The sequence below is a fragment of the Euleptes europaea genome, chromosome 13 (assembly GCF_029931775.1).
Source record: "Euleptes europaea isolate rEulEur1 chromosome 13, rEulEur1.hap1, whole genome shotgun sequence".
Classification (NCBI taxonomy): Eukaryota; Metazoa; Chordata; class Lepidosauria; order Squamata; family Sphaerodactylidae; genus Euleptes; species Euleptes europaea.
Window position 1 is genome coordinate 55,802,202 of NC_079324.1, and position 15,745 is coordinate 55,817,946.

At 49.3% G+C, this 15,745-nt stretch overlaps 1 protein-coding gene across 2 annotated transcripts in view; it reads right to left on the minus strand.

Annotated features, from left to right (window-relative positions):
- Positions 1-411: 411 nt before the first annotated feature.
- Positions 412-15,745, minus strand: part of ULK1 (unc-51 like autophagy activating kinase 1) — a 107,728-nt gene continuing 92,394 nt past the window's right edge. For both annotated transcript variants that reach the window (XM_056859320.1, XM_056859319.1), the window contains exons 18-28: positions 15,606-15,689; positions 14,798-15,078; positions 14,258-14,442; positions 12,639-12,754; positions 12,331-12,474; positions 10,942-11,129; positions 8,341-8,519; positions 7,195-7,313; positions 4,125-4,282; positions 2,045-2,180; positions 412-490 (exon numbers count right to left, since the gene is read on the minus strand). In XM_056859320.1, the coding sequence (XP_056715298.1) occupies positions 435-490; positions 2,045-2,180; positions 4,125-4,282; positions 7,195-7,313; positions 8,341-8,519; positions 10,942-11,129; positions 12,331-12,474; positions 12,639-12,754; positions 14,258-14,442; positions 14,798-15,078; positions 15,606-15,689 (1,646 nt within the window). In that variant the 3' untranslated portion in view covers positions 412-434. The remainder of the gene's footprint in view (positions 491-2,044; positions 2,181-4,124; positions 4,283-7,194; positions 7,314-8,340; positions 8,520-10,941; positions 11,130-12,330; positions 12,475-12,638; positions 12,755-14,257; positions 14,443-14,797; positions 15,079-15,605; positions 15,690-15,745) is intronic.

Here is a 15,745-nt window from a genome sequence, read left to right on the forward strand (position 1 = left end):
TATGGTGCATCCACTGCCAGCAATGGAGCACAAAGCGACACAGTATCTCCGGTTCTCCAAGGGGGTCACAGCCTAGTCGTAACCCATCCTCCCAAGGGGACGCGCAAAGGAGGAGTTTTGATCCTTTATCCAGTATCTTCCACCAAAAGGGAAGAGGGGCAAGCCGTCCAGGTATCCATTTCTGCCCCGCTCTCTGTTCGCATCGTGGCAAAAGGCCACGATCATCCTCGCTGCTGTCCCTGAAGAGGGAAGGAGAGAAGTGGCAACCCAAACCCGGAAGTCGTCTCCTCGAATACGGCCATGGGGAACGAGACCCCAGCCAGTGTCCAAGAGGTTTGTGGCAGAGGCTTGTCTGAATGAAGTTTGCGCCCTCCCTCTCAGTAGGGAGTGTCTGAGAAACCGACAGTGGCCATCTGCGGGGCAAGGGCTCGTTGTCACGCACAGATCCCGGACAGCAGGGCTGAGAGTCGGCGCTCGATGCACATTTTACCTGAAAAGGAGAAAGGGAAGTTGACAGTCTCGCCATCTGTCCCCCGGCCCACCATCGGCCACACCTTTCACAGCTCCTACCCAATTTATTGTCACAGGCTTTCACAGTCAGAGTTCATTGGTTCTTGTGGGTTATCCGGGCTGTGTAACCGTGGTCTTGGTATTTTCTTTCCTGACGTTTCGCCAGCAGCTGTGGCCGGCATCTTCAGAGGAGGAACACTGAAGGACAGTGGAGAGACACTGTCCTTCAGTGTTACTCCTCTGAAGATGCCGGCCACAGCGGCTGGCGAAACATCAGGAAAGAAAATACCAAGACCACGGTTACACAGCCCGGATAACCCACAAGAACCAATAAACTCCCACCCAATGTTTTTAGAGAGTGTGTGGGGCTGTGTGGGTCTTTTGTCCCAAAGGGCTTCTGAAAGGCCACTGGAAATCTGATTGGCTGTGTAGCTTTTTTAAAACACAGCTTTGGCAGCAACTGTCACCCCAGTAGAAGGATCTTCACTGTGGGACTGAAGGTAAGCTGCGGCAGCCATTTTGTGGCCGGCTTCACCTCCTGCAGCAGCCATTTTGTGGCTGCATCCAGCACACCGCATCAGAAATGCAAAGGTTCTCAGGATCAAAAAGGTTGGGGTTGGACTAGATAACCCTGGTGGTCCCTTCCAACTCTATGATTCTATGACCCCTGTTCTAGCACCTCAGGCCAACTTTAAATCAGGGTGCCTGGCACCTGCTTTTAACCTCTAAACTGGGAGATCCTAATAATAGATCTTTGGGTTTCCCAATTGGGGGGGGGGAGGTTCCCAGTTTTATGGGGGAGGGGGGTGTCACTCAATAGCAGGGGGGTCCAAGTCTGAAGGGGGCAGGGCCAGATAGTCTCCAGGGCCCTCCAAGTGTGTAGCACTTTCATGAACAATAACACCTTTCTGGAGTAGAGATTAGAGTGTGACTCTTCTGGACACCTTTTAAGCAACCTTATGGACAACTTGGATGCACACATAGCTAAAAAGAGAACCGAAAAGTCATTCTCTTCTCCCTCCAGAACCTCTGCTGGTTTGGACCCTCGTGGAGGGAGCAGAATATAAAGAAGAAGAAAAAGAGTTGGTTTTTATATGCCAACTTTCTCTACCACTTAAGGGAGAACCAAACCAGCTTACAATCGCCTTCCCTTCCCCTCCCCACAACAGACACCCTGTGAGGTAGGTGGGGCTGAGGGAGCTCTAAGAGAACTGTGACTAGCCCAAGGTCACCCAGCTGGCTTCGTGTGTAGGAGTGGGGGAAACCAACCCGGTTCACCAGATTAGCATCCGCCACTCATGTGGAGGAGTGGGGAATCAAACCCGGTTCTCCAGATCAGACTCCACCGCTCCAAACCGCTGCTCTTAACCACTGCACCACGCTGGCTCTCTTTTGTACCCCTTCTTAGCCTACCAGCACTGATGTAACATCCCTACTTAAGATATATCAGCGTAGGCGTGAAACTGTCTTTCCCAAGAGAGTGCGCCCTAAGTGACCCCCCGCCCCGACTTCTCCAACAACAGCCGGCCCTTACACTTGTTGATGTTCTCGATGTCCCCTTGCTCGGTGATGATGTTCAAGAGTCCCTCCATCAGCAGCAGTGCCTTGTGGTATCTTTGTGCACAGTCCTCTCGGTGGTGGAACATCTCGTCGAGCGCCGCAGCCTGAACCTGGAAGAACGGAAGCCTCCGATGGTCATGCGGCCACTGAACGCTGCATTGGGCCCCTTGATACACTCAAGACCAGGCCCCTCTCTGTAGGCCATTCCTTGGAACCAAGGAGACGCACACTACCTCCCTGTAGATATTCTGGGAGATTGTTGTGGAGTGGTGAACGGTGGTGTCGAGTGAAGGGTTGAGTGCCAAAGATTTGCCAATGAACACTGCCAGACTCTTCACACAACACCTAGTTAAACTGAAGAACTCCCTGGCACTATAAAGAACATAAATAAAACATAAATACTAGAAAGCAGGGTCATCTGCTGAAGCTGGAGGGTGAGAGATTCAAAACTGATAAAAGGAAGTATTTCTTTACACAATGCATAGTTAAATTGTGGAACTCCCTCCCCCAGGATGTGGTGAGGGCTGCCAACTTGGAAGGCTTTAAGAGGGGAGTGGTCATGTTCGTGGAGGAGGGCTACCCATGGCTACTAGTAAAAATGGATACTCGTCATAATGCGTACCTATTCTCTCCAGGATCATAGGGGCATGCCAAATATATTAGGTGCTGTGGAATGCAGGCAGGATAATGCTGCTGCAGTCATCTTGTTTGTGGGCTTCCTAGAGGCACCTGGTTGGCCACTGTGTGAACAGACTGCTGGACTTGATGGCCCTTGGTCTGATCCAGCATGGCCTTTCTTAAGTTCTTAGACTTGGGGCCAAACTAAACAAGACCTCTGCCTACCCCGAGTTGGGTCTAGGTTTGCCCAAACCAACTCTCATTCACTTCAGTCTGACGGCAGCTGCTGTTCCCATGCACCACGGGGGCTTGATCGGATCAGAACTGCACCATGGAAGGAAAAGGGCCTCTCCCACACCATGCCCCCAATCCCCAGGGCTATCATGAAGAAGAGTCAGGTTGGGGTAACCCTGACCCAGCACAGGGGAAGACATTCTACCTAGTTTGGCTGTCATGCACCACCACAGCCAGACTCAAAGATCATTCCATCCCCATGACCCCTAATGCCTTGGCAGCCATTAAGAACACGACTACTGGAAGCTGCCCAATACTGAACCAGACCACCAGCCCATCAAGGTCTGCACTGTCTACTCAGACTGGAAGAGGCTCTCCAGGGTCTCATGCAGAGGTCTTTCACATCACCTCTTTTGGATCAAGCTTATGAGGAAAAGCTGAGGGAGTTGGGAATGTTTAGTATGGAAAAGAGTTGTTCGACAGTGGAATCAGCTACCTAGGGATGTGGTGAGCTCCCCCTCGCTGGCAGTCTTTAAGCAGCGGCTGGACAAGCACTTGTCAGGGATGCTCTAGGCCAGTGGTTCTCAAAGTGGGCAGTACCACCCCCTGGGGGGGGTGGAATTATCTAGGGGGCGCAAGAGGGCAGCAGGGGGGCGCTAGAGGTAGGCCCCTTCAATTGTGTTGCTCACTCATTTACAACAGATCAAGCTATGGCACCATGCTGGCAAATTTGGTGGAAACAATCAGAATTTTTTTCCAGACTTTGAAGAGCCGGTACCACTGGATCAAGTTCATCAGTCTTGTTGAATAAATTTCAACTAAAAAGTTTTAATTTGATTTTGAATAGAGGTGAAATTAATTGTTATTGTTTTGAAATTGTATTGTTCTTATCTTCTATAGTGAGTCATGCAGGCCCCTATTTTGAATAATGCTTTTGATAGGATAGGGTAGGGGGCGCTGGGGTTGAATATGGGGAACCAAGGGGGCGGTGGCCCGAAATGTTTGGGAACCACTGCTCTAGGCTGATCCTGCGTTAAGCAGGGGGTTGGACTAGATGGCCTGTATGGCCCCGTCCAACTCTATGATTCTATGACCTACTACCAGATCTTTCAACTGGAGATACTGGGGATTGGACCTGGGACTTTCTGCACACAAAGCGGACGCTCCAACCACTGAGCAGTGTCCCCCCTTCCTGAACTTACCATCTGCACAGCATGGCTGAAGATGAGCTTCTCGGCAGTGATGCTGTTGATGCGGTCCATCAGCTTCTGCTTATCCAAGAACCACCTCTGCAGCCGCATGTTCAGGCAGTGGCAAGACGACACGCTGGATTTGTACAGCTCGTTCAGCTTCCGCACCACTGGCGCAAGGAGGAAGAGGAAGCGGGTCATCAGTCCCAGCTGGCTAGGTGAATCTACACTTCCTGCCTGCTCCTCACCCGTGCACCGGTGGCTTATAAGGCGTTCCTGCCAGAGAACTCTGGAGCTGTGGCTGACCCTTCCTGTAAACCTAACCCTAACCCACAGATACGGAACAGGCTTGAATATGAAGAATATAGATATGTCACTTCTCTCCTCTGTAGTCTTGTTTTTATAAATTCCCCTTCTAAATCACCTTTGCCAAGAATTGAATGATTCAGCCAGGTGAGGAACGGAGCTTTACTTAACAGCAGAGGCACAACATGTAATTATTAAGTTGCATCCACATCAATTATCATTAAGCTCTCACACCTCACTAAGTGCGGAAACATTCTGAAGAGGCAATTTGGTTTTTTTGTTTGTGTTCCCCACCCCCTCCAAACCGGTAATCTGAAATTGTGGGGGGGGGGGGCTGTAGTGGCATTCATGTTTTCTAGCCAGCAAAAAACAAAACAAAAAGAAAAACCATGCAAAAAATTAAATCAGAGGACGATTGCCAATTTGAGAGAAGACGAGCAAGTATAGGGCAGCTTGATCATACAGACTTTGTCATTAAACCCCAGGGAGCGTGTGGGTAATGGTGGCAGCAAAATGATGGGAAGAGGCAATTCTGTGGGGGATGAATAGAGGCAACTGCCTTTTTTGCAAATGGGCTTTTGCAATGCCCTGATCCAAGTCTGTGGCTTTTCGCCTATTCAAAACTGGATTCTGGGAGAATCATCCCAAGAGGAGGAGAAGGAGAAGAAGAGTTGGTTTTTATACTCCGCTTTTCTCTACCTTAAGGAGTCTCAAAGCGGCTTATAATCACACTCCCTCCCTTTTCCTTCAACAGAGTGGGGCTGAGAGAGTTCGGAGAGAACTGTGACTAGCCCAAGGTCACCCAGCAGGCTTCATGTGGAGGACTGGGGAATCGAACCTGGTTCTCCAGATTAGAGTCCACTGCTCATATGGAGGAGCGGGGAATCAAACCTGGTTCTCCAGGTTCTTGTAGGTTATCCGGGCTGTGTAACCGTGGTCTTGATATTTTCTTTCCTGACGTTTCGCCATTAGCTGTGGCAGGCATCTTCAGAGGAGTAACACTGAAGGACAGTGTCTGGTTCTCCAGATTAGAATCTGCCACTCTTAACTACGGCACTGCACTGGCTCACAAAAATCTTAGGCCATTTATGCAGGGTCAATTTTGATGCTCGCTCAAAGCTGTTTTTTTAAAATCCGCCCTTTAAAATGACTATTCACGGTCCCAAAGCAAGAGGAGAAAGTCAAACAAATTCCACCCCCCACTCGCCTGCTCCTTCATTCCTTCATTTGTATAGCCATTAGCAATGGTCATTTACATAGCTAAGCTGTGGCTGTGATTTTTCGTGTTTTTTTCAGTAAATGCTTCGATGCGGGGGTGGAGCAAATACAAAAGGTCGAGTTAAAGGAGCTCTTAAGAAATGCGAAGCAGGTATGTGCCGGCTTCGCAGTGACGGAATAAAAAAAAATATATGCGGGGCACTTCAGCCTGGAACGCGCCAAGCATAAACGGCCCTAGACATTTTCGTTCCAAGTGAACACATTGGACTGGGGGAAATTGGCCATAGTTTGCTCATTTGAGCAATTGCTCTCATGGACCCTAATTCTGGCTGTGTCCTCAATTTGTGCCCTCCAGCAGGTGGGGAACCTTTTTTCTGCCAAGGGCTATTTGCATATTTATCACATTGTTGGGGGGCCGTACCAGTGGTAGATCTCCCAGCTGGGGGCGGGAGGGAAGAGGCTAGGTTGCCAGGTCCTGTTCGCACCAGTGGGAGGTTTTTGGGGAGGGAGAAAGAAAGAAAGAAAGAAAGAAAGAAAGAAAGAAAGAAAGAAAGAAAGAAAGAAAGAAAGAAAGAAAGAAAGAAAGAAAGAAAGAAAGAAAGAAAGAAAGAAAGAAAGAAAGAAAGAGGAAGGGAGGAAGGAAGGAAGGAAGGAAGGAAAGGAAGGGAGAAAGAAAGAAAGAAAGAAAGAAAGAAAGAAAGAAAGAAAGAAAGAAAGAAAGAAAGAAAGAAAGAAAGAAAGAAAGAAAAGGACGAAGAGAAAAAGGAAAGGGCGGAGGGAGACAGACAAAGAAAGAGACAGAAAAAGAGGGAGAAAGGGAGAGAAAGGAGAGTGAGTGACAGAAAAAGAGGAAGAAAAGAGAGAAAAGCTTCTCCCCCACACACACACTGGCTACTTCTTCTCCCCCCCACTCTCGCCGCCTGTCAGCTGTTGAGCGGAGAAAGGGAGCGGGGGGAGAAGAAGAAGCCAGCTGCTCCCGGCGGCGGAGCATCCGCACGGGAGCCAATTAGGCGACTCTGGGGGTGGGGTGGGGAGGTGGGAAGGTTGAAGCCCGGTTGCGCAGGGCTGCGCGGGCTGCTGAGGCGTACATGAAAGCCGTGGCACACTTAAAAAAAACCCTCTCGCCGCTCAACAGCTGACAGGTGGTGAGAGGAGTATTTTAAGTGTGCCGTGGCGTTCCTTCGCACAGCGGCTGTAGGGGCAGCCTTGGGGGAAGCGACTTTCTCCCTCCCCCCTCTAGTCGCTGATTAACATTTTCAGTGGCCCTCAGGAGCTCCAGGGCCCTCCCCGAAACTTTTCCTGAAGCCGCCCTGCTGCGCCATGCTTCTATGGCAGGGCCCTGGGGCCACTGAAATTGTCCTCACGGGCCGTTTCTGGCCCCCATGCTGGACGTTCCCCATCCCTGCCCTCCAGATTAGAGTCTGCCGCTCCTAACCACTACCCCACGCAGAGCGGCTAAAGAGTGTGGGAACACGACAGGCTTCTGGGGCAAGCAGAACCATCTCTTCAGCCTCCCTGCCTGTGAAACCCCCGTGCCCTCTCGACTGCCGGCCCTTACCTTGCTTGACCGTGGAGGAGAGACACAGCTTGCCCGCCCGGATCTGGTCGATGGCCATCTGGAGGCCTGAGGATAAGAGTTCTGCCACCTTCAGGTACAGCACCAGCTGTTCGGCATAGCTGTGAAAGGGGGACAGATCCATCAACGGATGCTTCGCCACACCCACCACAGTCCTCCTCACCACGATATATCGGACTGGGCTGCGTGGACTTTTGCAACTATTGTCATCTTGAATCGTGGCAATGCAAATTCTGGAAACTGCATATATTACAAAAACTATATGAATTTGCATTAGCTCTTTTATTCTGTTTACTTCTATAGAGGGGCTGGGATTCAGTGGTAGAGCATCTGCTTGGCATGCAGAAGGTCCCAGGTTCAATCCCCGGCACCTCCAGTTAAAGGGACGAGTGGAAGAAGCAGAAAGTTGGTTTTTATATGCCAGCATTCTCTACGACTTAAGGCAGACTCAAACCGGCTTACAATCATCTTCCCTTCCCCTCCCCATCACAGACACCCGGTGAGGTAGGTGGGGCTGAAAGAATGTGACTTGCCCCAGGTCACCCAGCTGGCTTCGCGTATAGGAGTGGGGAAACAAATCCAGTTCACCAGATTAGAGTCCGCCGCTCATGTGGAGGAGTGGGGAATCAAACCCAGTTCTCCAGATCAGAGTCCACTGCTCTGAACAGCTGCTCTTAACCACTACACCATGCCATGCTGGACAAGAACACTGAAGAGAATGGGGGTAGACACTGTAGTCAAGGAGCTTCTTGAGTGACTTGGAACCTCTATAAAGCTTTGGTTCGTGGCAAGTCCAGACTTACCATGAACTGAATAGCCCTGGACTAGCCTGATCTCATCAGAGTTCAGAAGCCACGCAGGGTTGGCCCTGCCCAGTACTTGGATGGGAGACCACTAAGGAAGACTGGGGTTGCTATGCAGAGGAAGGCAACGGCAAATCACCTCTGCTCATCTCTTGCCTGGTTCACCAGATTAGATTCCGCCGCTCATGTGGAGGAGCGGGGAAAGTTAGAAAGCTTCACCTCTCAAGCGGAGGGTTCTGTCAACAGCACAGCGAACCCGGGCCAAGGCTTAGGAGGCCGGCCCGCCCAGCTTTCCACTGACATTCTCACCGGGTCTGGTCTATACCTCCATTCTTTGCTGAGCAGGCTGATCTGGTCGGCCACGACGCTCTCCTGCAGCTGGTACTCGGAGGCCACCGAGATGTTCATCTCACTGGTGCTCCCTTTGATGGCCGCTATCTCCATCACGTAGTGGACGAAGGCCAGGGTGAACCGCAGGCTGCGCAAGATGTCGGTGTGCTCTTGCTGTGGCGGGTGGAGACCGAGGAGAAGGGGCGTGAAAGGCCAGCTTTGGCTTGCAGAGATCAAGCAGTTGCTGATCCCCACAAGAAAAAAAAAACATATCTCCCTAGGTTTGGAAGCAATGGAGGATAGATGGGGGCATCCTCTTTGGGGGCCCATAGAATTGGACCCCCTGGCCCAATCTTCTTGAAACTTGGGGGTTCTGTTGTGGACAAGCACCAGCAGTTCTGATGCAGATTTGGTGCCTCTACCTTAAAAAAAAAAAAAAACAGCTTGCCCAGACTCCAAGACTACATCCCCATAGGCTATAATGGAGCCAAATAGATTTGATTCCCGAATAAAAACGGAACTGGAATACCATACCAGCATTGGAATTTGGGGATATCGGGAATGCTGATATTTTTCAGTTCCAATTTACTTAATCTGAAAAATACTGATTCTTTGTTTTGATACCCACCCCTAAATACAGGCCATTTCCCAGAAGTAGTTTATGAGCAATCTCAGCAGCTGATTTTCACAGGCACTGTAGGGTCATGCTGATTCTCCTCTTCCAGCCCCCAGCCATTCCTCCTGCACCACAGCTGGAGGACTGGGGGGAGGATAAGCTGGCAACAGCCCCCAGCCCGGGTTTTTAGATGGTCCCAATCTGGCAGGCTATGAACAGACAGCCCACTCATAATCCAGAGTCACCCTCTTTTTTAAAAAAAATGCTGAAAACCAGATTTTTTAAAGACAAAATTAAGTCAAGACTGTGTTTATTTACAAACTGTATTAAGTCATTTCTTCTGTTAAGATTCATATAGCACTTTGCTGTAGTTATTTTGATATTTGACACAAAGTGCTATTGTTTTTTGGAAACTTGGTATAAACTTGATTATGCATGATATACTTATAGTAACAAGCTTGTATAATTAGGCCAATCGATGCATGCACCTCACTACACGGTGATTGTTTCACCATCATTACGTTTTGTTTTTTGAAAACCAGATTTATGCATAACAAGCATTTCAGAAACTGGGAGATTAGGAATGCTGCCAGCCCAATGAATCAACAGCATTATAGTTATTTCATATATATATATTTTAAAAAAGGGTGGGAACCCAATGTGTTTCCAAGCATCAAAACAGACGGTGGTAAAGGGGCTTATTTTCACTCCTTTCATTCAGAGATCATAATTGGCTGCGAACACCTTTGCGCTTCTGGGAGATAGTCATGCAGGGCAAAGAACTCCTCACTAGCTAGATATCTCGAACACCTTTGCAGATAATGTGAAAGGTTCGATATGAATCACACCTTCAAGATCTGAGATCGAGGCACAGTAGCCATACCCGCCCCCTGAATTCCACACTAATTCCTGGGATTTCACTTTTTAAAAAGCACTTGCATCTTTCCAGACTTTTTCTTTTCCATCATAAGAACTAGAAGCTTGCCTTATCTTTTTATTTATTTTATTTTATTTTATTTTATTTACTTATTCTTTTATTTCTATCCCGCCGTTTATCCCTGGCCAGGCTGGGCGGCTCACAACATTATATACAATCAGATATTAATAGAATCAATGCATAAAAGATGCTACCTAAAATCATTAAAATCGTCTCAAAATAAATCAGTTCTATAAGAACTTTCTTTTCCTTTCCCCCTGTTCTTAGACCGAGGTCTTGAACAATAAAACTTAAATAAGACCCATTTCTAAAAACACCTTTCCTTGTCTCTTCTATGCAGCCTCTAAAAAACAAGCAACAAAATAAGTACATGGAGGGTCAGAGTCCTCTAAGATGACCTGAACCTTTTGCTCCAAAGTTGCTCAAGAAGATGTGGACCAATGGTTAAAACATGGTATAATTCCATAAAAACTAATGGCGCATCATTAGAGCCCAGGGCAGCCACACGCCCGGCAACACAATCAGGGTCCCCTCATACAGCTGGATGAAACCTAAAAGAGGGGAGGAGGGGGGCAGGGAGGCCAGATTTGATGGAACTGTTGCTGCCCTCAGCACATTCTAATGATGCATGAAAGAGGCTCAGAAAGCAAAATGCTATCATGGACATCCAATCACCACGCTTGCACGAAAAACCTAGAAATAGGTCTCGCAAGAATGGGTTTAGATTGCGGGTGCAAAGGTACCAGCTGGTATTAGGAAAGCATTTTTTACAGTAAGAGTTATTGAACGGTGGAATTGGCTACCTAGGAAGGGTGTGAGCTCGCCCCCAACTGGCAGTCTTTAAGCAGCGGCTGTACAAGCACTTGTCAGGGATGCTCTAGGGTGGTCCTGAATTAAGCAGGGGGTTGGACTAGATGGCCTCTATGGACCCTTCCAACTCTTATGATTCTATGAAATGTGTGGAATACAAACTGCCTTGTAAATGGTTAATCCTTTGACCTTTAGATGTGGTATATTTTTTGGGGGGAAGGGTTGCAACTCACCTCCATCAGGGTCTCTTCCGGGAGCTCCGGGGCCTCAAAAGTTACCGTTCCTTCCAGGTTGGCAGTGATGGGGTCAGCAAACGTGTATCTGAGCCCCGACGGAGCTTCCAGCATATCAGCGCCAGCTCCCATGATTAAGTGTCGTCCACTGAAAGACCCTCCGGAACTTAAGGAGCTAGAAGATCCCACTGTACAATCAAAATAATTTTTTAAAAGTTACCAGTAATGCTAAAACAAACAAAGCTGAAACTGATCAGGCTGAACAACAGCAACCACTTCCCACTTTCCTGCTGCTCCGTTTTTAATGTAAAGGTAAAGGTAGTCCCCTGTGCAAGCACCGGGTCATTCCTGACCCATGGGGTGATGTCACATCTGACGTTTCCTAAGCAGGCTATGTTTACGGGGTGGTTGGCCAGGGCCTTCCCCAGTCATCTACACTTTCCCCCCAGCAGCAAGCTGGGTACTCATTTTACCGACCTCGGAAGGATGGAAGGCTGAGTCAACCTTGAGCCAGCTACCTGAAATCGAATTCAGTCAGGATCAAACTCAGGTTGTGAGCAGAGCTTTTGACTGCAGTACTGCAGCTGACCACTCTGCTCCACGGGGCTCCTTGTTTTTAATGTATCAAATGCCAATTACAAATCTGGCCTGGTTTAATTATAGTAACTTAATCCTCAATTGACTAATTCCCCTTAAAAAGGAAGTAGTGAATAAAAATAGCCTCACTTATAGTTAAATCAGCCCATTTCAACAGCTCCGGCGTGAATGGAGTTCTGCGTGATTAGGGGCTTCTCCATTCAGTGCGTGGAGCTTCCCCAGAGAGTAAAATAAGCAATCTCCAAGCATGCTCTGTGCATGTGTGCGCTAGAGCCCTGCGGGGCTTTGAACAGGCCTGGAATGAGTATCGCTGCCTTCGGTCTCGAAATTCAGATTTCAAGCGCCATTAAGTGTTTCATGCCTGAGCTACAAACTCAACAGTTGATCTGTAAAAGGGTGCTTTATGTTCTGTTGAACACATGAACACATGAAGCTGCCTTCTACTGAATCAGACCCTTGGCTCATCAAAGTCAGTATTGTCTACTCAAACCGGCAGCGGCTCTCCAGGGTCTCAGGTAAGGGTCTTTCACATCACCTACTTGCCTGGTCCCTTTAACTGGAGATGCCGGGGATTGAACCTGGGTCCTTCTGCATATCAAGCAGATGCTCTACCACTGAGTCACAGCCCTTCCCCCACAGCCCCAGTTCCATTGATGGCAGCGGGTCTGCCGGGGGGGGGGCTCTTACTACACCCCCGCCCATGCACGCATGTAGGGTTGGCGACATTCAATGCCCCGCCCTGTGTCAAAGGGCAGAAGCTATGAAGGCAATGATATTACAGAAGGGGGTTACCTGAAAACATTCTGGTCCTGGTGGTCTGCGGTGGTGTCGTCCCACTGGGAGGGGATCCAACGGTGAAGATCACAGGGGAAGGACTTGCTGAGCCCCCATCCCTGGCCCCGGAGTGTAAGTTCCCTCCACAGGCAGCTGAAGGAGCTGCGGGAGGAAGAGCAAAGAAATAAAATAAATGGGGAAAAGATAATAAACACAGGCAGATCCAATTAAGGCCGATGAGACAATGCCCAACAAGCCACATAGGGAAAGCCCGAGAGATGAGAAACTGGAAACGGCGAGAAGGAAGAGAGAGAACATTCCAGTACCTGCTATCTCCATGGGCTTCTCATTGTTCAAGCTGTCGCTGCTGCCGGTGTCAGGGATCTGGGCCCCAAAGGCAGCCTTCAGGAGGAGGTCGGTGAGGCGGCCGGTACTGAGCGATCTGAAGACAGGAGGCAGGAAACAGGAAGGGAGTGTGTTTGAGAAGCATGGAGACCATTCACTTCAACTCACAGTTAAATTGTGGAACTCCCTGCCCCAGGATATGGTGATGGCTGCTAACTTGGAAGGCTTTAAGAGGGGAGTGGACATGTTCATGGAGGAGAGGGTTATTCATGGCTACTAGTAAAAATGAATGGTAGTCATGATGCATACCTATTCTCTCTAGTATCAGAGGAGCATGCCTATTATTTTGGGTGCTGTGAAACGCATGCAGGATAATGCTGCTGCAGTCGTCTTGTTTGTGGGCTTCCTAGAGGCACCTGGTTGGCCACTGTGTGAACAGACTGCTGGACTTGATGGGCCTTGGTCTGATCCAGCAGGGCCTTTCTTATGTTCTTCTAGGTAGGCTGGGGTGGAAACTCTATCTGCTTTGCAGAGCAACAAGTCTGCAGGCTGGGAGGACTCCGGCTTCTCAGTCGAAAGGCAGCAGTCTATGACTGGCCTTCGCAGAGCTGACCTCTGGGGAGAGCTCGTTTTTAAGGTAGAGAAGAAGAGGGTGAAGCATCATGCGACATTTGAGTTTTGTGATGGGATCTCCTGATGTTGGGAGCAGCTGCAGAGGTAGGACTGGGGCAGTGGCATTGGGATTTAAAAGAAGAGGAGTTGGTTTTTACATGCCAACTTTCTCTACCTTTAAAGGAGAGAACTGTGACTAACCCAAGGTCAACCAGCTGGCTTCATGTGTAGGAGTGGGGGAACCCAACCCGGTTCACCAGTTTAGAGTCTGCCGCTCATGTGAAGAGTAGGGAATCACACCTGGTTCTCCAGATTAGAGTCCGCCGCTCTTAACCACTACACCATGCTGGCTCACATTTTCCCCATTCCATTTTCCACAATCAAGTTATCTTCCCCCAGCTGGTTTTAATACCAGTAGGGAGAAAAGACAGGTCCCCATACTCCGCCTGTCTTTTCTCTCTCCTACAATGCTTAAAGCTTACCAAGGGAGAATTTTTCCTTTCCCCCAGCAGTGGGGCCCTGATCTATCGCACCTCCCTACCACACAACTGTTTTAGTTTATTTATTTAGATTTTTATCCAGCCCTCAATCCCCGGCGGAGGCTAGGCTTAGGGCAGCTAACAACATGATATTTAATATCACAGTAGTAGTAGTAGTAGTAGAAGAAGAAGAGTTCGTTTTTCTATGCCGACTTTCTCTACCACTTAAGGGAGAATCAAACTGGCTTACAATCACCTTCTGTTCCCCTCCCCACAACAGTCACCCTGTGAGGTAGGTGGGGCTGAGAGCACTCTAAGAGAGCTGTGACTAGCTGCGACTGTTATTTTAGAGACCCCAATAGATGTGAACTCTGCCATGGGCAAAACGACCCAGAAGTTGCCACTTGAAAGGGAACCCTATCTTCCCAATAACTTTCTTCTGGCCAACCGGGAAGGGCAACTTTTCAAGCGAAAAGGCAGAAGTCCTCTAGGCCTATGAAACCTCGTACCTGCCCTTGGCTTCCTCCATTGGCCTCAGGCCCAGCCCTGCCTGCTGGCACTGGAAATGGCCCATTTCCTTCAGATCCGGAAGAGTCTTGTTCCTCGTTGGGGCAATCATGACACCCTGGTGGGCCAGGAGGGCAAGCAGGTTTTGGGAGCTTGGGGTTTTGTTGAACTCGAAGGGAGACATAGCCTTCATTAAGAGAAAACGAAAAAAAGAAGAAAAGTTGGTTTTATATGCCGACTTTCTCGACCACTTAAGGGAGACTCAAACCAGCTTACAAATCACCTTCCCTTCCCTTCTCCACGACAGACACCCTGTGAGGTAGGTGGGGCTGAGAGAGTGTGACTAGCCCCAGGTCACCCAGTTGGCTTCAAGTGGAGGAGTGGGGAAACCAACCCAGTTCACCAGATTAGCCTCTGCCGCTCATGTGGAGGAGTGGCTGGGGATCCCACTGCTCCGACCAAAGCCCCCCTCCTCCTCGAAAAAATCAGGGTCCCGGATTTAGAGTCACAAGACCCCAAATCAGATCCCTCAGCGTCAATACCTTTGTGGGAGAGCCCATAATTGTCGGCAAGGGGCTCCTCTGCATAAACTCAGAGAGCTTTGGTGAAGAACGCAGTGGGCGGCAAGGTTGCAGCCCATGCGCCGTTGTGTGCTGGCCAGCTGGCGCATGGCTGAACTGGGAGGCGTGGCTGAAATGGGCGACCAAAGGATCCGAGTATTGCTTGGTGATCTTCTGCCGGCAGGAATGCATATCTGACAGGTTTGGGGCGCTGTGCAGGCGGGAGCCCATCCCTCGCGGGGAAGGGTCAGGCACGGAGGCACCTGGAAGGGAGAAAAGCGGAGGGCCATGGGTCCCGTATGCATGAGCAACAAGGCACAGGGAGGGAGCTACGATTACAAAATGGTTCACAAACGATTGAGACTGTGGTCCATACTGCTGTGTATGGCTTATTGTAAGGAAGAAGAAGCAGAAGGAGAAGAAGGAGGAGGAGAATTGGTTTTTATATGCCAACTTTCTCTCCACTTAAGAGAGACTCAAACCGGCTTACAATCACCTTCCCTTCCCCTCCCCACAACAGACACCCTGTGAGGTAGGTGGGGCTGAGAGAGCTCTAAGAGAGCTGTGACTAGCCCAAGGCTACCCAGCTGGCTTCATGTGGAGGAGTGGGGGAACAAATCCAGTTCACCAGATTAGCCTCTGCCACTCATATGGAGGAGTGGGGAATCAAACCCACAGCAAAATACACACACACACACATACACACTGACTCCGTATGTGTAATCTGTTTTGCAGACTATTAAGAACATAAATAAAACAAAATAAGTAAATAAACCCAGCCGTGACATACCAGGCACGGGTACCCCGCTTCTCATCTCTGCTCCAAGAGGGGAAGGGATAATGGTCTGGTCAGGCTGCTCGGGGATTGTTCCAACTTGAAAAGAAAAGATAACACATTAGCTCCTTACGTTCCTTTAAAGCACAGTTTTA